This window comes from Amblyomma mixtum, chromosome 5, assembly GCF_055824585.1.
Source record: "Amblyomma mixtum isolate Tamu chromosome 5, ASM5582458v1, whole genome shotgun sequence".
Classification (NCBI taxonomy): domain Eukaryota; kingdom Metazoa; phylum Arthropoda; class Arachnida; order Ixodida; family Ixodidae; genus Amblyomma; species Amblyomma mixtum.
The window spans coordinates 72,787,544-72,814,035 of record NC_143016.1 but is presented as its reverse complement, the minus strand read 5'-3'; the positions used below and the strand labels follow the sequence as shown (position 1 = coordinate 72,814,035).

The following is a 26,492-nucleotide window of genomic DNA, read 5'->3' as shown; positions in this document are numbered from 1 at the left end:
AAGAACAAGCCACGCAAACGTTATGAAGTAAGTCTAGACACATTTTGCGCAATGCAGCACTTTTAAAGAACATTTGAATGTGCGTGAGCAAGTACTTCACATATTTCTGTGGTGAGGTGCGACTCACTAGTGAATTGAGAGTTTCGTCTGTTGCGCTACCAAAGGTCAACGAACAGCTGCACAAAAACACTCCTGTCTTTATTGAGAGCCATTACTGCTTAAAGTAGAGCCATGTGGAAAACACGTGCTCATAATGTGTTGATAATGATAATGATAACAGTATGCGACATCGGTATTAAGCAAAGTTGGGACAGTTTGTCACTCAGCCGGTAACAAAATAACAAGAAATAAAAGAACTCGCAGAAATAAAATATAAAGAATATGAAACAGAACAAAAACAATGGCTGCAAGACTGGGACAGGCCACCAGGCCGTGTTCGACACTGCGCACGCCGAGAACACCCGTCCTCAGAGTTCTCTAATCACAGATGCAATACCGTCAGTCTAACGATCGTCGCCGCCATACCAATTGTTGGCGACCATGATGTTCTTGGTTCTTAGTCGAATAATCTACATAAGCCATTGCAGCGCTATTTGTTTGGTTTTTAGGTCGAACAGCTTGTTTATTACGTTGATGGACAGCACGATCTTCGCGCAATCAACTCGTCGCTTGGTCGTTGTTCTAGGAGCTTCGGCTCTTAGCAAGATGACCTCGTCCAGATAAGGGCTGCTTCTCATTAGCAGCATTTCCATCCTATTCTCTAGAGGACATTGAAGGGAAGTCAAAGATTATTAGCTTTTCGCTGTTCCTACCAGGACAACACACAGGGAACTGGCAGAGTGACAAGTGGTCCATCCTGAAATTGGTCAACAGCACATCTTTAACAAAAGATTTCTATATAACACACAGTATAGTTTAGCATATAATGTATATCTTTGCATATCGTTTAGTCTTGGGTTTGCAGTGAAAACACATATATATATGTAAATCTAAGTAGGTGGTTGTAGTATGAGGTCTAAAAAGAGTGGCCTTTAACGTACCACTGGTATCACTGGTAAACTAGGATGTGTTCCGCTAAGCAAATCTGTATAATTTAGGCAGACTGGAATTATACATGGGCAGAAAAATAGAGAAGGAATGGTTTTGGGGCATCAATTAACCGCTGCACCACCACACCAGGAGTGGTATGACGACTCCTAGTGGGTGGTCTATGAATGCACAGCAGAGAATAAACAATCACGCACAAGTTCACATTTGCTCATTAAAGCTATCGCGTAGTACCCTTAGGGCGCAGCTAAAGTGTACCCTCCTTTTCTTTGCACACATCAGTGAACAACAGCAGCATTTTCTTTTTTTTATGAAGGCTGTTGTCGCAAAACTATAGTGGCTTGCTGTGTCACCGTGTGTAGTGACGTTCACTCGTCTGCTAGTGTCGTCCCATTGCGATACAATGGACCCTAATTTTTGAAGCGTCTTTCCCGATGACTTAGCTGGTCTCCTTTCTCAGATCACGGCGCAACACGTAGGCATTGTCACGGAAAAAGACGAGAACGGCGACAAGACAAAACGCTATGTGGAAAATCAAAACTGGAACTAAAAATTCTCTGCCTCTCCCGTAACCGAGAGTAGAGTAAGCATGAAATGTTTACGGGCCTAATGTCATCTCGGTGGACACCCGAACCGCACCCTACAGGAAGGGAGGAACGCCACCACCCGTTCAGCGCGGTGCCCTGCCATTTGAACGCAAGGTTTTTTGAGGAAAGGAAATGGCGCAGTAATTCTCTGCCATCTCGGTGGACACCCGAACCGCATCGTAATGGAAGGGAGGAACGCCACCACCCGTTCGGCGCGATGCCTTGCCCTTTGAAAGCAGCGCTTCTCCCCCGGGCCCCTATGCGCCTGCGCGGCTTTGCTTCGATGCGCGAAGCCCCTAAGAGATCACGTATGACAACGAAGTGTATCGTGGCATTTATGTGCTTTTTGCACGCGTTATTAGAAATCGGAAATTATAATTCCGTGCATTATCAAACGCACAGCGACTGATATCTTGCTAAACATTGAGAAGGCACTGTCAGCAGTTATTTTTTGTGACTCCTTTGGAGACCAACCGGCGCTAGCATGCTGGTCGCGTAGGAGGGCTTACAGAGTCTCGTTAAATCTCGTTAAGTCTCGTACGGTGCCCGGATGTTCTCGTTTCAGAGCCCGGATGACTGGAATTCAGTGCCCGTATGAGTGGATTTCAATGCCCGGATGAGTGGATTTCAATGCCCGGATGAGTGGATTTCAATGCCCGGATGAGTGGATTTCAGTGCCCGGATGATGGCTCTCGGTCTCGGCGTGACGTCACCATACTGCCGATAACGGGGGCTAAAAGCATTTCATGCTTAAAAAAATCATGCTGAGGTCCAAAATCGCGCACTGCCAAAGGCTGACTTCCGGGACAATGCCGCTTACTTCCGGTGGTTTCACTTTCGGGAGCTCGATGCGCCATCCAGCCCCCTAGTGGACATCAGTGGTTAATGCCGCCGATTCGATCATTAGCTCCTTCAGCAGTGCATTAGGCACGCACGCCTAGCGCGTTCCACTTGCGAGAGCGCTTAGCCTTCTGAATGCTGCCGCCAGATACGAGGCTACCTCCTTCAGGTAAGAATAGCTTCTCATTAACAACGTTTGTTCCCGCTTCATCTCTCTTTCCCTCATCTAAATGCTCTTGTTTAGCCCAATTTTATTTTATTTTGCAGCCAGAAGAGACAATAGGACCTTAGGTGTCCCGGCTCTGGATCTAGGCTTGCCTGTGCCTTCGTTTCCTGTAGAAGCTACGGCGCAGTCTGAGGTAAGTTAGTGGCACCGATTCTGGTCAGCTCTTAAAGACCACTTTCAGCCAACGGAATACGCAAGCGCGGAAAGCCATCGGTTGGAAAAGGATAATCCTAAAAACGCATTCTACATACGCAGGTTACGGCATGAGACCATCTGAGCATCTAATATTTTTAAATCTTGGGTGCTGCGCGATAATTAATGTAGTTAGCCTACACTAAACCGTTTATAATATATTCAGGCCACGCTGCCCATGAGAGGAACGCGGCATCCGTTTAAATCGCGGGCATTGTATCGTTCTCTTTTAGGTGGCATTAAGCTTTGTCCATTTCGACCACAAACTTGCTTATTTCTGGTCACTTCCATGGAGATCGGATGCTAGTTTCTGTAGAGGATGAAATGCAAATATCTTTGTGAGGTGGGCAACAAATTTTCAGGGGATATGGAATTGTAGTGCGTCGACAGTGGTGCGTCGACAGTGGTGCGTCGACAACGAAGCTCTGCATGTGCCAGCCCAGCATTGCGCGTATGCATGCGCGAATGGTGATTGCAAGGCGACGACGAAAAGATGTGGTGAGCACGAGCAGCGGTTAGCCGAGTACGAGGAATCCGAGGTGTGAAGGGAGACACCGTCGCAGAGGTCAGAGACTGAAGCGTGGAGGTGGCAGGTGATGGACTGTGAGTCCATGCTGCTGAGGGGCCCCCTTTGGTCACCTGCATTAAGCCTACGGCGTTTCGTGACGCTGTCGACTGATCGCGGCTATGCGTCTCCGGCTATTGCCAAATTCCTGGGTCTGTTGACGGGAGTCCACCGGCGTCTCCGTGTGCTCCTCTCCACTCCTACTACACCCTGGTTCCCCTCTGCCGCTTCCTTGAACGCAACGCCAGCGACGCGTCCCATGTCATCCACCCGCGTCCGCACTTTCTGCAAAGCATCCCCGCTTCACCTGAGACGCTCAAGAACTGCTGGTCTCATTCCTTTACCTCTCATTCCATGCTCGTATTGAGTGTGGGCGTGTTGAAGGGAAAGCTTCACTGCGCTAGGCTAAAGCCAGTTTCGTCGTGGCCAGAAGTTTGACCTTGAAATGACTTTCATAACCAAAGCCGATGCCACGTTGCCAACACATAAAGTAATGGAAGGAAAAGGCGCATGACTGGCCCTCTGGGACAGTAGACACTTCAGTCGTGCTTTAAGCTACGTGGTGGTAGTGACAGATTTGCACTGCATACGTTGGCATTGGCAACTTTGTGGCTGAAACGCGGCAGTGAATCCAAAGGCCATCGGCGTTCATTGTGTTCAGTGGCGTTGATAAGGAAAGGAAATGCGCATAACTGGCTCCCTGTGTTAGTGGACGCTTGAATCCCGCTTTGAGGTACGTGGGATGATCAGAGAGAGACGTGAGCTGCATGCGTTAGCGCTGACAACGTTGTGGCCAACACACGTCATTGCAGCAATAGGCCGCAGCGTTCATTGGGGCGAGCAAGCTCTCGCGATCCACCATGGGCGCGTATTGTTACCCGAAACGCCATAACAACCGCTCTCTGTCAGATTATAGTAGTTGAACCGCAGCCCATGTTCTATAAGTATTATGTTCTATAAGTATTATTACGCCGGGCAGACGGAACACGGAATTTTGTACACGACGCCCTGGGCCTTTTCTCTGGGCTGCCGGCTTTTTGGGCGGGGGAGAAGGCGACCGATAGTGCTCTTTGCTTTTAAATTATAAACAGGGCTTCGTTTTGTTTTCTTTTATCTGTCTCGGTGCAACCTGCTCGCGCTAGCGTTACACGCCAGCTGTTGGGGGCGCGTTCCGAGAATTCGCGCAATTACCAGGGGTAGTGTTTCACATGAGGCGTTTCGCAATCGATTTTCCGTGATTTATTTGTGGAAATAGTGATTGTACACAGTTTTCACTGTAATGAAGGTGTTCACGTAAAATGTTTGCGCCGCTTTTAGGGCAGCCTGCAGCAGCTCCATAGATTAGTTTTATTGCGAAAGCAATACTAGCACTTACACGCCTTTGCCGTGCCGCGGCCGTGACCACCATTGACCTTCATTTGACCTTGATTGCATTAGATTGGATTATATTCGATTAGATTTGATTGGATTGGATTGGATTGGATTGGACTGGACTGGACTGGACTGGATTGGATTGGATTAGATTAGATTACATTACATTAGATTAGTTTACATTGGATTGGATTGGATTGGAATGGATTGGATTGGATTTGATGGAATGGATTGGATTGGATTGGATTGTATAACGGATGCATCACCACAAGTCTAACCACAAGCGCCACCACCAGCTACACTACCAGCTGTACCATGGCGTAGGTACGGATATTGCTTTCGCAAATACCGGGCTTAACCAAGCTAAGCCACAGTGAAATTTTTTTCCTTTGCTGATAATATTCCGTTCGGTTATATGCGCTTAAATCAATAGTGAAAACATTTCCATAAATCCTCTTTCGTTTCCATAAGAAAGTTATTTCTCAATAAACCTTGATTACTTTTTTTATTGCTCATTACGGGAATATCGCTTCACGAGAAAAGCTCCTTCTCAACTTCAGACCAGGATGCTAGTCTGACGGTGCTCTCGGGTAGAATAAGCTGTCTGATACCGTCAGCATTCACAGTTGCTTCGACTTCAGAGGCGAGAAACCTCTGCCCCGCTGCTTCGTGGCATTTTCAGCTGCGAGTTGAGTGGTTGAAGTGGCAGCTTTCTGGCTTCAATGCTAAAAGATATGTGCGAGATGATGTCCATGTTTCTAGACTATCTTGTTTATCTAGCCCCGTAAGATATAGTAAGTGATGATGCCCGTCTCTCTTTTATTTAAATCAAAATCACTGATAGATGATGTGTCAAATGAATATTCTCTTGTTGACAAGTCCAAACTTACAAGGGTAAGAGGAGAAATGGCGAGGTTTTTCTCTTGATATTGGTTCAGAAACTACGTATATCTGAGCTTTTATCTCACCGGCGGCAATCATTTCAAAACTGCCACAGATAGTGTAAAGCGCGTGTACATGTTATGGATGCAGTGCACGATTAACTGTTTTTATACGTTCTCTCGATTAAGATTGAGCAAGAAGCCATGGACCCCGACTTCAAGGTCTCGTACGAAACACGTGTAGAAGCTTTAGGAAGACTTGGGGATACCAACGACTGTACCCGTGACCGGAGGCGCTCTGTGCAACTCGTGGCTAACGCTGAGAGCATGGTATCGACTCAACCAAGTCGCTATGGGCGTAAGCTCCGCAGGAAATATCGGTAAGCTACCCTGATTGATAAGAAGGTATACGGGTGTGTGTCTCAAGCTTCACGGCCTAAACACTACTTTTATGTCTTTGACGTGAGCGGTATTTTCATCGTACGCTTCTGAAGTGGTGCGTCGCACTTGCGTCGAGGATTTCGCACACCAGTCTTCCCACAATATCTCCCAGGAATTCGTAAACGTGATTCCGCTTCGCAAAGTATCTGCTCTGATTGATTTTGTGTCGTGTGCATCTAATTTATTACCTACATCTGTATCAATAATTTATACCTTTGCGTACATCCAGAGTTCATATATTTGTTTTATATATGTCTTACAGCTACACCATTCAAATATTCCCATTTTCAGATTTTGCAGCGGAACCTCCTCGATATGAAACTCATAAAATTGGGCCCGATTCCCGACATATTAGACTATCACAAAAAAAAAACAACAAAATTTTGTCTAACAATGTTACCTGTTTCGGGCATATGGAAAAATGTAAAAATGGCTTTGCCGTACTGTTGTAAGGCAGATTTCTGTCAGGCACTAGAAAGAGACTGTCTTGAAAGTCACTAGAGTTTCGCTTAAAATATGCTCTTGCTCCTCTCGCTAAGCTATGTGTAACGCCGCGGTGATTGACTCGGGAAAATTACAACGCAGGTTGCCTACACAGTTCGGTTTTATCTCGCCCCTTTTTCGCTCGCTTTCTTAGGCCACTGATGCACTGAAGCCATATTCAAAGAAAAAATTCATTGGGACTCGCATTCCGCTAGAATTTCCACTGTCTGAATTGCAGTTGCTGCTCCGAGGAAATACTGCCTACTCTCGTTGGAGTAGCATAGACATTGTCTTCTCTCCTGCGGCAAAAAAAAATTTAGCTTACCTAAAAAATTTCAGCTCACCCGTCTCCAACCCTGAGATCACTCGCGGTTTCTATTGCACCCGCAGTGAGCGTTGCCATCATCAGTGCCCTTTGGGTGACCGACAATACACGAAGTTCTCGCTCAGTGATCGCGGGCTCCGTGTCCACCAGGCGATGGCTCTCGTGCAGGGCGCACCGGTCGAAACTCTGCGGGCCACATTACGTGCTCGTGCAGCCGCATCGTCGACGGATGTGCTCGCAGGCGTGCAGCCTTCGGCACTCTCACCGGATTACTGCAGGTGGGAACCGGTGCTGGTAAGTGCACACGGGAGTGGTGCACACGCGAAGCTCTTTCAAACCAATTTGGGGCCGAGAGTTGCGAATGCGTTTTGCTGGTTCAAAGGTAGAATCTCATCCGATAAAACTCTAGACGGCATACGCGGCCGGCCGCAATAAACAGATGAAAGGCAACGCCATATCATATGTGTAAGTTTGCCCCCAGAAGAACTCCCAGCCGTTTGTTGAGATGATCGTTGCTCTGAGCTCCATTACTAGGCGTGCGCAAACATACCGAAGAATACCAAATAGAACACCAAATTTGTGGCTATTATCCCAGCTAGGATAGATGTATGTGAAATTTAATCGTCTTTAATAGTTTCTGATAAGTAGTCAGACAAATGTCTCCTTTACTTCCTTAATTATCTCTTGATTCGTCCAGTGTAGAAAATCTGGTGGTCTCTCCGTCCTTACGCACCTGCCATGAGCCTGATTTTTTTGTCCTTTTAAAAAAAAAAGACATGCGCACTGGGGCAGCGTGGCGAACAGCGCACGCAGTGGAGAACGGCGGTGGTCATGCGTTTCGGGTCGGACGTGCGGGATAAATGGCGCCAGGAGCGCGCTCAGCAGTTGGTTACACGAGATAACGGCGACGCCGCGAAATGCAGGGAAGAGCTGAAAACAGCTGCGCTCTGAAATAACAAGTTGTCTGTAAATGTACACAAATGTCTTGCTAGCATTATTTGCCTTATGTAGAGAAAAGCTGAAACAGCTGGTGAGCTGCGCTCAAATCTGGCATTAGAAATTAACGTAATCGTCGGCAATTTTTTTCGTGAGTTAATGAAGCATTGACCGACGTTTTCCGTATGTGCACTTGAAAGTGCAAAAAGTAGCTTTTTATCAGGAGGGAGCTCTCGGACCCTTCTAGCACCCAGTGAAATCGACCGCTCTCTCTCCAGGGCTCTCTGCCTTCATTTTAATTGATTTTTCCACAGTTTTAGAGGACAGATAGGGGTCTCCGAGTCGCATAAGGCTCGCAGAGGACCTTGTTGTTTATTGGGGAGGGAGACCTCGACTGCCAGAAACGTACCCAATGGTGCGAGTGCTCCGAGTCCTCTCGAGATTTTTGCCGGCCTTTAATCGCCTTCCACAGGCACAGGCTTACACAGTGGACGCAGCTTTGTACAAGGAAGATGATGTGGAGTGATGAACGACAAATACTTAGCGAGCCCAGTAGCAGCTGAATCGGACTGTCATCACACTTCATATTTGATCGTTATTAAAGCGCAGTTCTCTGGCGCCCGTTCTTGCGATTCGAGGCGTCGCCGTTCTCCCTCGTAACCAGCTCCGCAGCCGGGGCAACGCGCTGCTCTAGCTGCGCGCGCTCCTGGCGCCATTTCTCCCGCACGCCCAAGCCAAAACGCATGGCAGCCGCCGATCGCCACGTTCACTTGACTCGCTAGCAGCGTCATCGGCATCAATCAGTCACTGAACGCAGAACATGGCATTGGTGCGGCAAGTCGAGCATATATCCATCCATTTCTCTGACCAGAAAGCTCCCTTCATGACAATCAAGAACTGTTGTGGAGTGTTCCTTGAAGAAGGAGTGTGTGTGAAAACAAGTTGTCTGTAATTGCACATGCATGTCTTGCTCTAATTGTTTGCCTCAATCTATCGAAAAGCTGAAACAGCTGATGAGCTGCGAACAAATTTTGCATTAGGTAGATACATATTAGTCCAGCAGTTTTTTGATCCGGAGATTCTCAAGGAAAGCGTGAGATTGTTGCATCCTAGGAACCAATCATTCCCCGGCGTGAAACCTGGAAGATGCCTGCACTGTTGTTTGGCTGCTAGGCCTCTACAATCGGCTGAACGTCTTCGGATTAGGTAGTTCCCGAGAATATACCAAGCAGCTTCACAGCCGCCGTCAGGCATATATGTCAACATTCTTGCGAGCCAGTTGCTTGTAACAACTTAAACCCATGAAATTTGATTTGAAAACTGCTTCTACGCGCTGCTTGCGCTTTGACTTTTCATTTTGTTTCATTTTTCATGGTTACAGGGCAGATTACTTGAGATTGAGGTTACCTTCTCATCATTCAAGACCACGGGCATCTAAGTCTAATGAAACACGTAACGCGGTTCTGCTGCTTATATGACTGCAGTTGTGATAAGTGGTTTGTTATAGCGTGTTTTTATCTTCCTATACCATGCGCCTAAATTTTACTCTTGCGTCCCAGGTACGAGCACAGCCAGATGTGTTCCAGTGGCTGCCTGCGGGGCGCACCCCGTAGATGTGGGGCGCATTACGAGCTGAAGGCCGCCGGTGTCGGCGTAGCTGAGCAGTCAAAACACCACTTCCGCTCGATGTGCATGGCAGGAGTTGGCGTGCGAGTCCCAGAAAAGGGACTTGCATCGCCGAACTTCGAAGCCAGAACACGTGCGCGATCTTCCGGTGGTAAAATAAAATTCGTTATGATGCACATAGTCTCTTAATGCATAGAACAAGCCACACAAACGTTATGAAGTTAACCTAGAAAATGTCCCATTTTGGACAATGTAACACATTTAAGGAACACTTGAATGTACGTGAGTAAGTGCTTCACATATTTCGGGGGTGAGGGAGAGAGAGAAAACTTTTATTTAAAGTGAGGAAGGTTGCTCGAGCAACTTCGGTGGCACTCCTATAGTCCAAGGCGCCACTGGCTTTAGCTGACTGACGGACTTGCTGAACAAACTTAAGTTGCTGATCCAGGGTCCCGCTGGTCAGGGCCACCTCCCACTGCTCATATGTCGGGTTGGATACAGTTAAGTGTTTTGGTTTCGTTGTGCATTCCCACGATATGTGGTACTCCTGTATTTATTGCGAACCATTACTGCTTAAAGTAGAGCCATGTGGAAAGCGCATGCTCATAATGTGTAGATAATGATGACAATGATGATAACGGTATGCGACATTGGTATTAAGTAAAGTTTGGACAGTTTGTCGCTTAGTCGGTAATAAATAAAATATCAAGAAAGAAAAGCTCGCAGAAATAAAATATAAAGAATATAAAACAGCAAAAACGAGGGCTGCAAGACAGGGACAGGCCACCAGGGCCGTGTTCGACAGTGCGCACGCCGTGAATACCTGACCTCAGATTTCTCTATAATCACAGACGCCTTACCGTCGATCTAATGATCGTCGCCGCCTTACCGATTGTTGGCGACCATGATGTTCTGGGTTGTTTGGTGGAATAATCTGCATAAGCCATTGCAGCACATTTTGTTTGGCTTTTAGGTTGAACAGCTCGTTTATTACGTTGATGCACAGCACGATCTTCGCGCAATCTACAAGTCGTTTGGTTGTCGTTCTGAGAGCTTCGACCCTCAGCGAGATGACCTCGCCCAGATAAGGGCTTGTTCTCATTAGCAGCGTTTTCATCCTATTCTCTAGCGGACAGCGAAGGGAAGTCAAATGTCATTAGTTTTTGGCTGTTCTTACCAGGAAAACACTACGAAAGTGACATAGAGACAAATGGTCGATCCTGAAATTGGTCCACAGCACATCTTTAAGAAAGCATTCCATATAGCACAACATTTTACCATATAACTTATACTCTTGCATATCGTTTAGTCTTGGTTTTGCAGTGCAAATGCAGGTGCATGTAAATCTAGGTAGGTGGTAGTTGTTTGAGGTCTAAGAAGAGAGGCCTTTAATGCACCACTAGTATCACTGGTAAACTTGGGTGTGTTGCGCTTAGCAAATGTGGGCAGTTTAGGCAGACTGGGATAATACACGGGCAGCAAAATAAAGAAGGAATGCTTTTGGGGGCATCAGTACCCGCTGCACCACCACACGAGAAATGGTATGACGACTCCCAGTGGGCGATGTATGAATCCACAGCAGAGAATGACCAATCACGCGCAAGTTTACATTTGTTCATTAAAGCTATCGCGTCGTACCCTTAGGGCGAAGCTAAAGTGTACCCTCAATTTTTTGCACACATCAATGAACAAGCGCAGCATATTCTTTTTTTTTTGTCTGAAGGTTATTTTCGCGTTGTTTATCTAGATTAGAGCGTAAAAGAACACTACATTCATTGCTGGTGGCAGTTTAGGTTATATAGCAATGTAGATATATTTGAAGGCTCCATACCATCGGCCGTCTTGGGTGTGCTTTGATGAGAGGCGCACTCATTACCTAGAGAGCGAAGTGCGCTCCTTGGACTCAGCGTTGCTTAAGTAGTTCGAAGGCTTTGGGGGGCTGGCCGCTATGCGCTATGTTTCTACACCAGGACAAGACGGCCTCCAGCCCAGAGAACCTTCTGCAGTCACTCGCTGCCAAGGGTGCGCTTCACTTTACGCGAGGAGCTTCCATCAATGCTTTGAACAGCCCTTTATCCAGTGCTTAGTCCAAAGCATGCAGCCCATACCGGCTTTCTGGCAATTTAAGAACCATAGATGGCTCTGTTATAAACCCCCTTGCAGACCATGAAATAATGTTGACGACGGCACATACTATGGCTCAAGGGCAACTCAGCGAAAGAGCGCTGTGGCAAAAGGTGTTATCAGCTGCTGAAGTTGGGGTCAGAGACGCATTTCTTAAACATTTAATCCCAGATTAGTCGAGCATAAGACCAGGGGAAAGCATGCACTCATTTTCTTACCGGGAGGTACCAGGCGGCACGTGGGATCAAACCCCGACCGCGAAAGAACAGGCTGCTAGCAATTACGCACAAAACCATCCGAAACGATATAGCCGGTGCATTTAAGGAGGAGTAATAGAAAACTGTATATCGCTTCAGAGGACTCGTTTTTGGCATTGAAAGCTGTTTTCTAAAGAAAGTCATCGGCGTGAAGTGTGTGCAGGAAGTGCTAACGATTCAAGATCGACCCAGCACTTTTGCCATCAATTTTTGTGTGCTGTGAGCGTACGAAGCGCTACAGCTAGGTAATTCACCTTTCCGTTACACAGCCTAAATAGAGGCCTGGGGAAGCTCCGTAATACGCCTCGTCCATCTGGCTATGCGTCACCTTCCTCTTTGCACGAGCCACCTACGATCACACCCACACGGTGTGATCGTAGGTGGCTCCTTGGCCAGGTTCTTTCAGCTTCTGAAATTTGTCAAGCCGCACCAAAATGCTCCTTTAGGTGTTCTTATATATTCTTCTGATGCATAACCATTCGAGCCATATGCGTGAATGGAAGCTGGAAACAAATTAAGTGTTTAAAATAATTACGAATGTGATTAGTATGGTGGTAAGACACGCACACGAACGTCATCTTCTGCGAATTATTTCCGGAAGTCTCCTTCCTCCGACGGCACAAGACGGCACTGCGGCTACCAAACTACACGCCAACGGAAAAGCTCATGGCTCTAGGAGTACAAATACCTTCAAAGAGATGCGGGAAGCACAGAGAGAGAGAGAAAGAAAACTTTATTACAACAGGAATTCGGGGCACGCCCCTGGGTCCCAGCACGACCCCATTCCACTCAAGTGTTTATGTTCCTGAGGTCCATAACACTGGCAGCCCGGCCGGTGGCGATGGTCTGCACGGCCGGGTCCTCCGAGCGCAGCAGGGTCTCCCAGTCCTCCCAGGTCTTCAGGTTCTTTAGGTCCCGCGGGGGAGCGTCCGCCGGCCAGAGGGAAAGGATGTGGAGGGAAAAAGCGAAGGGTTCTTGGCATAGGGTGCATGCCGGAGTAGGGAAGGAGGGATGATAGTGGGCTAGGGTAAGGGGCGAGGGGAGAGTGTGTGTCTGTAATCTGCGCCAGAGTGTTGCGTGTCTGTTATCTAGGGAGGGGTGGGGTGGAGGGTAGAGCCGGCGTGAGGCTCTGTATACCTGGGTCAGCTCACTGAATGAGTGCATGCGCTCCTTCGTGAATCCCGCATCCGAGGCCACCTGAGCCCGGTTTAAAGAACCTCGGGCTAAAAGGTTGGCGGCCTCGTTTCCGGGATTCCCGGAGTGCGCAGGCACCCATATCAGCTCCACTTGGCGGGGCGGGGGTGCATCGGGCGAGTCCAGTATGCCAAAAGCAGGGACATGGATTCGGCCTCGAGAAAAATTTAGAATCGCAGTTTTTGAATCACTGAAAATGTACCGGGCTTCCGTGCGGGTGATTGCGAGTGCAATGGCGGCTTCCTCTGCAGCCTCTGGGGAGGTGTAGGGAGGGAGAGGTAGTACAATGGCTCTCACAGCTCAATAAGCTCGCACTCACAAAACCCGGCAGAGAACAGCTCGAAAAGATCCATATTAATCTGCATATACGATAGACCAAACGTAAGATGTACCACGCGATGGGAGAAGACTCATGAAGGGATCTTGAGGTAAACTGGTTTCTGAGGAAACGAAATGGCGCAGTATCAGATGTCTCACATATCTCTGCGGACACCTGAACTGTGCCGTGAGGGAAGGGAGGAAGGTGACAGTGAAAGAACAAAAAGAGAAAGAGGTGCCGTAGTGGAGGTCTCCGGAATAATTTCGACCACCCGGGGTATCTTTAACGCGCACTGACATCGCACAGCACACGGGCGCCTCTGCGTTTCGACTCCATCGAAACGCGGCCACCGTGGTCGGGTTCGAACTCGGGTACTACGGTTCGGTAGACAGGCGCGTTAGCACTGAGCCACTGCGGCGAATCTTGAGGTATCTCGTGTTTCAGCCAGCGTCTTCGCTACGGCGGACGCGGTTGTTGCGACGCGCGTCTCTTCCTTCACTCTTTCCTCTTATAACTCTCTATCTGCATGAGGCAGCGGTGGTGGCTCGGCTGGAGCCAGTCGGCAGGCCCGTGCACTTTCCTTTTCATCCTTCTCTTAGTCGCAACATCAACAACAACAACTCATCGACGTGTACCCCATTCCGCGGAATATGCATCCCGCATATAACATCGAAAGGAGAAAAGTAAGAGGGGAAGCCCTGCAGAAGACATGGGACGAGCAACCTGACACCCTTTACATGGGCGCCGTAAGGGAGAGTATAAAGAAGGAGAGAGGAAAGAAAGGAAGAATACAATAAGCGTTTTGCGTCTCGTAAATACTGCCGCTCACCGCAAACACTTATGACCTTGAAGAAGGGCTGCCCCCAACGGGGTACACGGCCTTGCATGACTAGGGTGTCTAGTATGACTGTTAACATGATGGCGATGTCAAAGGATTTAGGTTTGGTTTGGTTTATGGGGTGTAACGTCCCAAAGCGACTAAAGCTATGACAGACGCCTTAGTGGAGGGCTCCGGAAATTTCGACCACCTGGGGTTCCTTACGATTGGTGAAAGGCTTCGGCACCATTGCGTTTTAGCCGCTTCTTCAGTTTGCGTAATAAAGCTTTACTTTTATTTCGACGGGACATGCATGCTTTCGTAAATACGCTAACATTTTGGTGGACCGAGATTTCACACTGAGCACTATTCGCGATAGTTTCAGAACGAAGGTGCTGCTTTGCTTTACTACGCTTCGAAAGAGATGAGAAAATTACTCGCAACCAACAAAACACCTCTTCCCTACTCCAATGTCGGCACCTGCAGACGCTAAGGAAAGGCCTTCCCTGCGCGGATTTCATGCATAACCATTGGTACCTCTTCCAGAATTCCAGACAATGGCCACCACCCAGAAAGACGACAAGCTTCAATTTGCAATTAAATTCATCATTGATTCTGCATTTTTCACTTTTAGTCAATCGCCATTGTTTCCGCAAGTTCAGTATCTCCAACTTCCCCAAGAACGCAACTGTGCGCATTTCCCGGCTTCAAGATTTCCTACTTCGCAAAATTTAAGCGCCATTCTTCCACTCTCCAGATCGCAATCCCCAACATAACTGCCACGTCCTTCGTCCTGCACGTATCTAGAAATGCGAATCAGTACGCGTGTCTGCCGCCCACTATATCAAGAGTGTGATATCAACACCAGAAAAATTGCCGACGATTAGGTTACTTCCTAATGTGAAATTTGAGCGCAGCTAATCAGCTATTTCAGCTTTTCGATAGATTGAGGCAAGCAGTTCGGGTAAGACAACTACAGACAACTTGGTATTTTTCACACATATTCCTTCTTGAAGAAACACTCCATTGACAGTTCTTGATTGTCATGAGAGAAGCTTTGTGGTCGGAGAAATAGATGAATATATTCTCGACTTGTGCACCAATGGCTGCGTCTCAAAGACGAGGTCTGTCAAGTATTCCGTGAGGTTGTCACAGCCGTGGGAGGTATTACGAGTGAGAGGAAAGGGACGTTCTCCCGCATAAGTGGTAAGAAATTACTATTTGTTTTTATATCTACATTAAAGTCCCCACCCACCCTGCCACCACCCGGCAGGTGGCAGTTAATGGTTAATCCCGGTAATTCGCTCCCCGTTGTCAGCGCTAATGCTTACGGTTAGCCCACATCTCTCTCCCATCACCCCGCGTACCAATGAGCGCGATTCAGGCGTCCGGAGCCAGTTATGCGCACATCTTTTCCTTAAAATGATCTGAGTGTAAAACGTTGTCGACGCCAACGCCAATAAAAACGAACGCCGACGGCACGGCTTCAGTGCCGCGTTTCTGGCACAACGTTCTCAATGACAACGCATGCAGCTCACATCTGACACTGCCGCCACGTAGCTTAAAGCACGATTGTGGTGTCCACTGTTCCAAGAGGGCAGTTTAAGTGCCTTCCCTCTGCTTTCCGAGCTCCCGCTCCATTGGTTTCGCAGCTTGAAGCGCCACTAAGGTGTCCACTGCTGGGTACGAGGGACGACGCTGACGGCGACGCCGCGAAACGCAGAATCGGGCTCCAAAGGGCTGCGCTCTGGTTTGTTTTGGTTTATGGGGGTTAACGTCCCAAAGCGACTATGGCTATGAGAGACGCCGTAGTGGAGGGCTCCGGAAATTTCGACCACCTGGGGCGCTTTAACATGCACGTATACATCGCACAGTACACGGGCCTCTAGAATTTCTCCTTCAAAGAAATTCAACCGCCGCGCTCAAAAACAATGGTGAGATTATCATCACCATCGTCAACTCAGTTGATGATGATGATTTCCGTCCTTGTTATTCACGCCGATTCGAACACGAGCTGCTTGAGCAGCGCATTCGTCACACGCGCCTTGCGCGTTCCACATGCGGGAGCGCCTTCTGAATGCTGCCGCCAGCTACGAGGCTACCTCCTTCAGGTGAGAATAGCTCCTCATTAACAGCACTTGTTCCCACTTGGTAGCTCTTTTCCTTGTCGAAATGATGTTGTTTAGCTCAACTTTATATAATTTTGCAGCCAGAAGAGACAAGAGGACCTTAGGTGTCCCGGCTGATCTGGATCTAGGCTTGCCTGTGCATTCATTTCCTGTAGAAGATACGGTGCAGACTGAGGTAAGTCAGTGACCACCTATTCTGGTGGTCACAGACTCAACATTAACTCTTTTAGGTGGAATTAAGCTTTGTCCATATCGACCACAACTTCCTTATCTCTGGTCACTTCCATGGAAATCGGATGCTAGTTTTCTGTAAAGGATGAAGTACAAATATCTTTCCGAGGTGCGCAAGAAATTGTTAGGGGATTTTTAGCTGTGGTGCGTTGAAAGTGGTGCGTCGACAGCGGAGCGCTGCACGTGCCAGCCCAGCGTTGCGCGTGTGCGAATGGTGATTGCAAGGTGACGACGGCGAAAAGCGTGGAGAGCACGATAAGCGGTGAGCTGACTTGTGAATGAACCGAGGGGTGAAGGGCGACAGCGCAGCGGAGGCCGGAGATTGAAGCGTGGAGGTGGCAGGAGATGGACTGTGGGCCCATGCTGCCGAGAAGACCCCTTTGGTAGCCTGCATTAAGCCTGCGGCGTTTCGTGACGCCGTCGACGGGTCATGGCTATGGGTCTCCCGCTACTGCCTAATTCCCAGGGCTGTTGGTAACTTTCCTACTACTCCTACTATAATACTACACTCCCACTACACCCTCTAACCCCCCCGCTTCCTTGAACGCAACGCCAGCGACGCGTCGCAGGTCACCCATCCGCGTCCGCCCTGTCTGCAAAGCATCCCCGCTTCGCATGGGACGCTCAAGAACTGGTGGTCTCATTCCTTTAACCTGTAGTGTCGTGATCGTGTTCAGTGTTGAGTGTGTTGAAGTGAAAGCTTCACTACGCTAGGTAAATCCAGTTTCGCCGTCGCCGGAAGTTTGACCTTGAAATAACCTTCATAACCAAAGCCCATGCCAGGTAGAAACCTCACTCGTGCTTTAAGCTACGTGGCGTGCCGGTAGCGACAGATGCGCGTTGCATGCGTTGGCATGACAACGTTGTGGGAGAAACGCGGCCCTGGAGCCATAAGCCCTCGGCGTTCATTGTGCTCGTTGGCGTTGGCTTTCACAACGTTTTGCACTCCGATGCGCATAACTGGCTCTGGGTCAGTGGACGCCTGAATGGGGCTTTTAGGTATGTACGTGGGGTGGCGAGAGAAAGATGTGGGCTGCATGTGTTAGCGCTGGCAAAGCTGTGGAAGACACGCTGCACTGCAGCACTAGGCCGCAGCGTTCATTGGGCGAGAAAACAGTCGTGATCAACCATGGGCGGCGTATTGTTGCCCGAAACGCCATACTATCCGGTCTCTCATCAGATTCGAGTGAACCGCAGCCGATTTTTTTTAGTTTTTATTTATTATTGCCTCTTTACTTTTCAATCATAAACAGGGCTTCGTTTTGGTTTCTTTGATCTGTCTCTTTCTAACCTGCGCACGCTAGCGTTCCCAATCTACAGTTTCGGACGCGTTCCGAGAATTCGCGCAATTATAAGGATTAGTCTTTCACATGAGGCGTTTCGTAATCGATTTTGCCTGATTTATTTGTGGATATAGTGAAGTTATACGTAGTTTTCAATGTAATGAAGGCGTTCACGAAAAATGCTTACGCCGCTTTTAAGGCAGCTTGGAGCATCTTCTCAGATTCTGATTTATTTTTTCGTTTGCTCATAATGCTCCATTCAATTATATGCGCGGAAATAAATAGCGAAAACATTTCCATAAATCTTTGTTCGTTTCCATAACACAGCTATTTATCGATAAACCATGACTACTTCTTTTGTTACTCACTAAGATAATATCTCTCCACAGGAAAAGCCCCTTCTCTACTTCAGACCGCGATGCTAGTCTCACGGTTAACTGAAGTTTGTCTCATACCGTGAGCATTCACAGTTGCTTCGACTTCAGAGGCGAGAAACCTCTGCCACGCTGCTGCGTAGCGTTTTCAGCCGCAGGTTGAGTGGTGGAAGGGGAACCTTCTGGCTTCAATGCCGAAAGATATGTGCGTGATCGATGTCCGTGTTTCGTTGCGAAATTGGGTCTAAAAACTGTGAACAACACGAAAAGATGGCTTATGGATCGGGCTTTTGCGAGCCTTTTCACGAGCCGACTAACTATCTTGTTCAGGTAGCCCCGTATTATCCAGTAAGCGATGACGCCCGTCTTTCTTTTATTTCACTCAAAGTCACCGATAGGTGAGGTGCCTAAAAAATATTCCATTTTTAAGACTAAACTTACAAGGGTGGTAGGAGAAATGGCCGGGATTTTCTCTTGATATGGGTTCAGAAACTATCTACATGAGCTTTTACCTCACATTTCAAAACTGCCAATGCTAGTGTCCAGCGCGTCTGCTTGTTGTACATGTTGGGCGCAGTTAACTGTTTTGATACTTTTTTTCGATTCAGACTGAACAAGCAACCATGGACCCGGAGCCAACGGTCTCGTACGAAGCACGTGTAGAGGCTTTAGGAAGACTTGGGGATACCAGGGACTGTACCTATGACCGGAGGCGTTCTGTGCAACTCGTGGCTAACGCTGCCAGCATGGTATCGACTCAACCAAGTCGCTATGGGTGTAAGCGCCGCCGGAAATATCGGTAAGCTACCGTGAGTGATAAGGAGTTCTACGGGCTTGCGACTTCATTTCCGGCTCGTATATGTAGGACAACGTCTCAAGCTTCACAGCCTAAACAATGCTTTTGTTTTTCGCGTGAGTGGTATTTTCCTCGTACGCTTCTGAAGCGGTGCGTCGCACTTGCGTCCAGGAACTCGCACGCGAGTCTTCGCGCAATATCTTTCCAGGAATTCGTAAACGTGATTACGCTTTCTAAAATATCTACTGTGCTTGTTGCATAACCCTGCAAAGATGGGTGTTTAAAACTTCCATTATTCACAGCATGATTACATACCAGGTCATGCAAGGACTTCTTCGCTGTCCCCCTCATGATATTGTTTACTGCATGAGTCTACATTGGTTGCCGTAAGTTTTAAGCCGCATGAGATCTGTGAAATTTTAATATTTCGCCTTTTGTTGTTTTGTGTCCTCTGCATCTATTTTATTACCTACATCTCTATCAGTTATTTATATCTTTGTGTACAGATTTTGTTATGTTTGTTTTTATATGTCTTCAGTTACACCAGTCAAATATTCTCAATTCCAGATTTTGCGGCGGAACTTCTTGGATATGAAATTATCAAACTCATAAATTTGGGCAGAACTCCCCACATAGTAGAATATCTGAAAAAGAAAAAAACAACGAAATTTTGCCTAACAATGCTATCAGGTTCGGGCATGTAGCAAAATGCGACAATTGCATTGCCGTACTGTTGTAACTTGCATTTCCGTCGGGTACTAGAAAGAGACTCTTCTGAAAGTCACTGGAGTTTCGCCTAAAATATGATCTTGCTTCTCTTGCTAAGCTTTGTGTAACGCCGCTGCGTTTGACACGGAAAAATTACATCGCAGGTTACCTGCACAGTTGGGTTTTATCTCGCCATTTTTTCGCAGGCATTCTTCAGACACCGATGCACCGAAGCCATATTCAAAGAAAAGTTTCATTGGGACTCGCATTCCGCTCGAATATCCACTGTGTGAATTGCAATTGTTGCTCCGAGGAAACACTGTCTACTCTCGTTGGTGCAGCATAGACATTGTCTTCTCTCCTGCCAGAAAAAAATAAGAAATTTCGAGATCTCTTAGCTTACTTGACTCCAAACCTGATATTACTCGCGATTTCTATTGCACCCGCAGTGAGCGTTGCCATCATCGCTGCACTTTGGGTGGCGAACAATACCCGACGTTCTGGCTCAGTGATTGCGGGTGCCCTGTCCACCAGGCGATGGCTCACGTGCAGGGCGCACCGGTCGAAACTCTGCACGGCACAGCACGTGCTCGGGCAGTGTCGTCGTCGACGGATGCGTTCGGAGACGTGCAGCCCTCGGAACCCTGACCGGATCCCCGCATGTGGCAACCGGTGCCGGTAAGTGCACACGGGAGTGGCGAACATGGGAAGTTTTAGTTCCGAATGCGTTTTCGTGGCTGAAATGTGGAATCTCACCCGATAACACTCGAGACGGCATAGGCGGCCGGCCTCAATAAACAGATGAAATGCAACGCCATATTATGTCCAAGTGTCCTCCCGGGAGAACTACCAGGCGTTTGTTGAGATGATCGTAGCTCTGAGCCTCATTGCTAGCAGTGTGCGAACATTCCAAAGAACACCAAATAGAACACCAAATTTGTGACTTTTCATTCAGCTAGGATAGATGTATGTGAAATTTAAGTGTTTGGTAGTAGTATGTAGACAGCCAAATGTGTTACCTGTACATCGCAATTCTCTCAGGGTTCGTCTTGGTCAAAAATTGTGGCGGCATGTTCGTCCTTGCCCACCTTCGGTGACCTTCATTCTTCCCCTGTTTTTAAAAAATTACCGTAAGCGCATTGGGGTAGCGTCAGTAGCTACGACTTCACAGGGACATTAAGCCTGTGGCGGCCGCTCTTGCGATGTCCAACTTTATTGCACAAAAGTTTTGAATACTGAAATATTGTAAGGGATTGTTAGGAAAATAATGAATATAATTGAATGTAATGAAAATATTGAATATACCTGCAGCTGCGAACGGCGGCGGCCATGCGTTTCGGCTCGGGCGTAGGGGAGAAGTGGCGACAGGAGCGCGCTGCCCCGGCTGCGGGGCTGGTTACGAGGGACAACGGCGACGCCGAGAAACGCGGGAACGGGCTTAAAAGAGCTGGGCTCTAAAATAACAAGTTGTCTGCATTTGTACATCAATGTCTTTTTCGTATTATTGCCTCAGTTTATCGAAAAGCTGGAAAAGCTTATGAGCTGCGCTCACATTGCGCATTAGGAAGTAGCGTAATCGTCGGCAATTTTTTTGTGGTTAGTTAATGAGGCAATGACCGACGTGCTCCACAAGTGCGCTTAAAAGAGCAAAGAATTTTTTTTTTTTATCGGGAGGGATCTCCCGGATCTTTCTTGCCCCCAATGAAATCCACCACCCCCTCATCAGAGCTCGCTGCCTTCATTGAAATTAAGATTCATCAACAGTGTTTTAGAGGTCAGCTTGTCACATACGGGCCCGTGAAGGGCGTTGTTTTGAAGAGGGGGAGGGAGACTTCGAATGCGAGGAACGTATCCACTAATCGTGCGAGTCCTCTGAGTCCTCTCGAGATTTTTGCCGGCCTTTAATCGCCTTCCAGTCGCACAGGCTTACACAAGGGACGAGGCTCTTTACAAGGAAGATGATGTAGAATGACGAACGACAAGTACTTAGCGAGCGCAGGGCAGCTGAATCGGACACTCATAAGGCATTACGTATGATCATTTTTAGAGCGCAGCCCGTTGGAGCCGGTTCCTGCGTTTCGCGGCGCCGCCATTTCTTCTCGTAATCAGCTCCGTAGCCGGGGCAGCGTGATCTTGGAGCCATTTCTCCCGCCCGCCCAAGCCGAAATTCATAGCCGCCGCCGTGAGCCACATTCACTCGACTCGCCAGCAGCGTCATCGGCATCAGTCAGGCGCTGCCCTCTCATCGTCGCGTAACGTAGGACCAGGCTTTGGTGCAGCAAGTCGAGCGTATATATTCCATCTCTTTCACCGACCACAAAGCTTCCTTCATGACAATCAAGAACTGTTAGCGGAGTGTTTCTTCAAGAAGGAATATGTGTGAAAAATAACAAGTTGTTTGTAATTCTACATACGTGTCTTTCTCGAATTCTTAGCCTCAGTCTCTTGAATAGCTGAAACAGCTGATTAGCTCTGCTCAGATTTCCCATTAGGAAGTTACGTAGTCGTCGGCAATTTTTTGATCCGGATATGCTTTAACAAGAGCGTGTCATTGAGCATCCTAGGGACCAAACATTTTCCAGACTGAAACCTGCAAGAATCCTGCACTGCTGTGTGGCTGCTAAGTCTAACCTAATTCGGATATTATACCAAGTCGCTGGAGAGCCGCGTCCGGCATATATATCAAGTCTTGTGAGTCAGGTGCTCGTAACAACTTAAACCCTTGAAATTTTTATTGATAACTGCTTATAGGCCCTCCTTGCACTTCGACTTTCAATTTTGTTTCATTGTGCGGGGCGGCAGGTCTGACTACATGAGATTCACGTCGCCTTCTTTTCATTCAAGACCACGTGCATCTTAGACTACTGGGACACCTAACGAGATTCTGCATCTTATGACTGCAGTTGTGATGACTGGTTAGGAATAGAGTTTTTACCACGCTAAACCATGTGCCTGAATTCTGCCCTTTTGTCCCAGATACGAGCACCGCCAGATGCTTTCCAGTGGCTGCCTGCGGGGCGCACCCAGTAGGTGCGGGGCGCATTACGAGCTGAAGGCGGCGTCGCTCTCGAGCTAAAACACCATTTCAGCTCGATGAGCCTGGGAGCAGTTCAAGCGCAGGGGAGCAAGCGAACTCCTATGGCGTGCGAGCCCCAGAAATGGGCCTTGCATGCCGAGCTTCGAAGCAGGAACACGTGCGCGCATCTTCCGGTGATAAATAAAATTCGTTATCACGCACACAGTCTCCGATTGCAAAGAACAAGCGACGCGAACGTTATGAAGTAAGTATAAACACATTTTGGGCAATGCAGCACTTTTAAAGAACATTTTAATGTGCGGGAGAAAGTTCTGCACATATTTCGGCGGTGAGTTGCCAAACAGAAGTGAATTGAGAGTTTCGTCTGTTGCGCTTTTCAAAGGTCAATGAACGGCTGAACAAAAACACTCCTGTCTTTATTGCCAGCCATTATTGCTTAAAGTAGAGCCATGTGGAAAGCGCATGCTCATAATGTGTAGATAATGATGACAGTGATGATAACGGTATGCGACGTTGGTATTAAGGAAAGTTGGGACTGCTTATCGCTTAGCCGGTAATAAATAAAATATCAAGAAAAAAAAGCTCGCAGAAATAAAATATATAGAATATGAAACAACAAAACAAGGGCTGCAAAACGGGGAGAGGCCACCAAGGCCGTGTTCGACACTGCGCACGCCGAGTCCTCGGAGATCTCAATATTCACAGACGCATTACCGTCAATCTAACAATCGTCGCCGGCATACCGATTGTTGGCGACCATGATGTTCTGGGTTGTTGGTGAAATGATTTGCATAAACCATTGCAGCGCAATTTTTTTTTTTTTGGTTTTTAGGTCGAACAGCTCGTCTATTACGTTGATGGGCAGCACGATCTTCGCGCAATCGACACGTCGTTTAGTCGTCGTTCTGGGAGCTTGGGCCCTCAGCAAGATGACCTCGTCTAGATAAGGGCTTGTTCTCATTATGAGGAAAAACACAGCGCACTCTTAAGACACGGACAAAGAAAGGCAAGACGATCACTCTTGCCCTCATGTTATTTTCAATTGCAGTTTGTTATCTTTCGGTCGCGTGCAAACACAGCAGATGTTACTCATGTCTTCCCGCCCACTTTTCCAACGTATATATATATGTTGCTCCACAATAAAATAATCAGTTGAAGTCAGCGCTGTATCGTCTTGCCTTTCTTTGTCCGTGTCTTAAGAGTGCGCTGTGTTTTTCCTCAAGATGAACTACCAACTAGCCCGCTCTTCCACCCTTGTTCTCATTAGCAGCTTTTTGATCCTATTATCTACAGGAGAGTGATGGGAAGCCAAACATTATTAGCTTTTCGCTGTTGCTACCAGGACAACACACAGGGAAGTGGCAGAGTGACAAGTGGTCACTCCTGAAATTGGTCAACGGCACACCTTTAACAAGAGCTTTCGATATAACACACCGTATAGTTTTCCACATAATGTATACCTTTGCATATCGTTTAGTCTTGGTTTTGCAGTGCAAACACAGGTGCATTTTAATCTAACTAGGTGGTAGTAGTAAGAGGTCTAAGAAGAGTGGCCGTTAAGGTACCACTAGTACCACTACTGGCAAACTTGGATGTGGTCCGCTTATCAAATGTGGATAATTTAGGCAGACTGCAATTATACGCGGGCAGCAAAATAGAGAAGGAATGCTTTTGGGGCGTCAGTTCACCGCTGCACCACCACACCAGGAGTCGTATGACGCGTCCAAGTGGGTGATTTATGAATATACAGCAGAGAATAAATCACGCACAAGTTTACATTTACTCATTAAATATAACACGTCGTACACTTAAGTCGTAGCTAAAGTGTACCCTCCATTTTTTTTTTTGCACACATCAATGAACAACCGCTGCACTTGCTTTTTTTTTGTCTGAGGGCTTTTGTCGCGTTGTTTATTTCGGTTTGGATTGGTTTATGGGGTTTAACGTCCCAAAGCGACTCAGGCTATGAGGGACACCGTAGTGGAGGGCTCCGGAAATTTCGACCACCTGGGGTTCTTTAACGTGCACTGACATCGCACAGGACACGGGCCTCTAGAATTTCTCCTCCAAAGAAATTCTAGCCTCCGCGGCCGGGATCGAACCCGCGTCTTTCGGGCCAGCAGCCGAGCACCATAACCACTGAGCCACCGTGGCGACGTTGTTTATTTCGATTAGAGAGTATAAGAACACTACATTCGTTCCTGATGGCTATTAGGGCTTTGGTACCGAAGATACAGGTTTATGTTTCGTGCTCAGCGTTGCGGGGAACTAATCGCCGACACTTACGGCTGCGACGCAAAGGCGCCGAAGCCTTTTAACAAACAGTAAATTCCTTTGCCATCGCCATCATGTGAGCCACCGTACAAAGCCATGTACCCCTTAGGGGCAGCTCATCTTTAAGGTCTAAGTGCTTGCTGTGAGCAGCAGTATTTACCAGATGCAAAATGCTTGTGGTATTGAGCATGATGCGGTGAGTGTAAATGCCGGTTCTAAAAGAAGTGATTGAAAACGAAGTCTACAACTGCAGGATGCTGAAATTTTAGCTATGTTGAACGCCTTAAGCGTTCAGCGAAACGCTACCTACTTGTCCTGCGAAAAAAAATCCGCCGAGACTTAGGCGCCCTGCCTTATTTATTCTTTTGCCCCTTACCATTCCCTCCTTGCTTGCTGCCTTGCTGTTCTTGTGAAAAGAAAATTCATTTTTGAAGAAAGGAAATGACGCAGTAACTGCCGCAGATATCTCGGTGGACACCCGAACCGCTCCGTAAGTGATTGATTGATTGATTGAAAAAATCTTTACTGAATATTCCTAGAACGTGTGGGTGGGCCGCCTAGTCCCGCTAGTCCACTGGTTAGTGCTGCTGCGCTGGCCCTCGCCACCAGCCAGTGCTGACGGTCAGGATCATCGCTGAGCAGAATAGCCTCCCACTGCTCCTCCGAGGGGTTTGGAACGGGGTCAATCATGGGATTAAATTGGCATGCCCACATCATGTGGTAGAGATTAGCTACCTCTCCACAGTATGCGCACTGCGGAGAGTATAGTGTGGGGTACCACTGGACCACTATTACGGAACTTTGTCAAAATTCTGTCAAAAGTTATTGACAGTGACGTCAAAATGACGAAACGATGTGACCTCGACGCCTGACGCAAAATTGACGCAACGAGGAATCAGCCAATTACAGCAGAGCGGCGCCCCGAAGCATTTGCCTGCACGATGAGGGACCGTCTGCTGAATTTTTGCTAAAAGAGTAAAGAAATGCACAGCGATAAAAATAATAATTATTTTATTTTGCCAAAAAATGATGTTTAAAGCCAAAAAATATCAAGAAATACAAGAAGCGCAAGAAGTTAGGCTATTAAATTTCCTGGTGGGTAACTTTTGCTGCCGCGGGGATGCGCAGACGGCGGTAAAACGTCGACAAGCCGCTTTGCGCGGAAACAGCTGTTCCACGCCTTGATAATGTTTTCTTACGTGGCGACGAAAATCAAGGTACTGTGCGGTTGTTCTAAGTGCGGAAAAATCGACGAAGCCAACTTGTTAAGGTCTGTGTTGTTCGGCTCTTACGATCGATGACAAAAGTGTCAAAGCGTGAAGCGTTGTATGTGATGTGTGGTCGTCTGTTTCTTTTTCCTCGACCGGTAAACAGAAGACGACCACGAAGTGCGATTTGCAGGGGAAAATAAAGTTCTTTGCCAGCATAA

At 47.7% G+C, this 26,492-nt stretch overlaps 2 protein-coding genes across 6 annotated transcripts in view; one reads left to right on the top strand and one right to left on the bottom strand.

The window, feature by feature from the left end:
* LOC149342661 (uncharacterized) overlaps positions 1 to 26,492 on the bottom strand; it is an 86,135-nt gene that overhangs the window by 16,758 nt on the left and 42,885 nt on the right. The gene's annotated exons all lie outside the window — the stretch shown is intronic.
* On the top strand, positions 134 to 26,492 carry LOC149342663 (uncharacterized). Of its 5 annotated transcripts, none has more exons than XM_089545121.1 (7): positions 134 to 2,643; positions 2,742 to 2,833; positions 5,899 to 6,089; positions 7,024 to 7,252; positions 18,857 to 19,047; positions 20,202 to 20,430; positions 22,729 to 26,492. In XM_089545121.1, the coding sequence occupies exons 1-6, from the start codon at positions 2,610 to 2,612 to the stop codon at positions 20,398 to 20,400; spliced, it is 936 nt and encodes a 311-aa protein (XP_089401247.1). In that variant the 5' UTR covers positions 134 to 2,609; the 3' UTR covers positions 20,401 to 20,430; positions 22,729 to 26,492. The 5 variants fall into 5 exon arrangements, with proteins under 5 accessions (XP_089401247.1, XP_089401248.1, XP_089401250.1 ...); XM_089545122.1 differs by having other exon boundaries at positions 2,719 to 2,833; XM_089545123.1 differs by lacking the exons at positions 134 to 2,643; positions 2,742 to 2,833 and adding an exon at positions 2,857 to 5,152.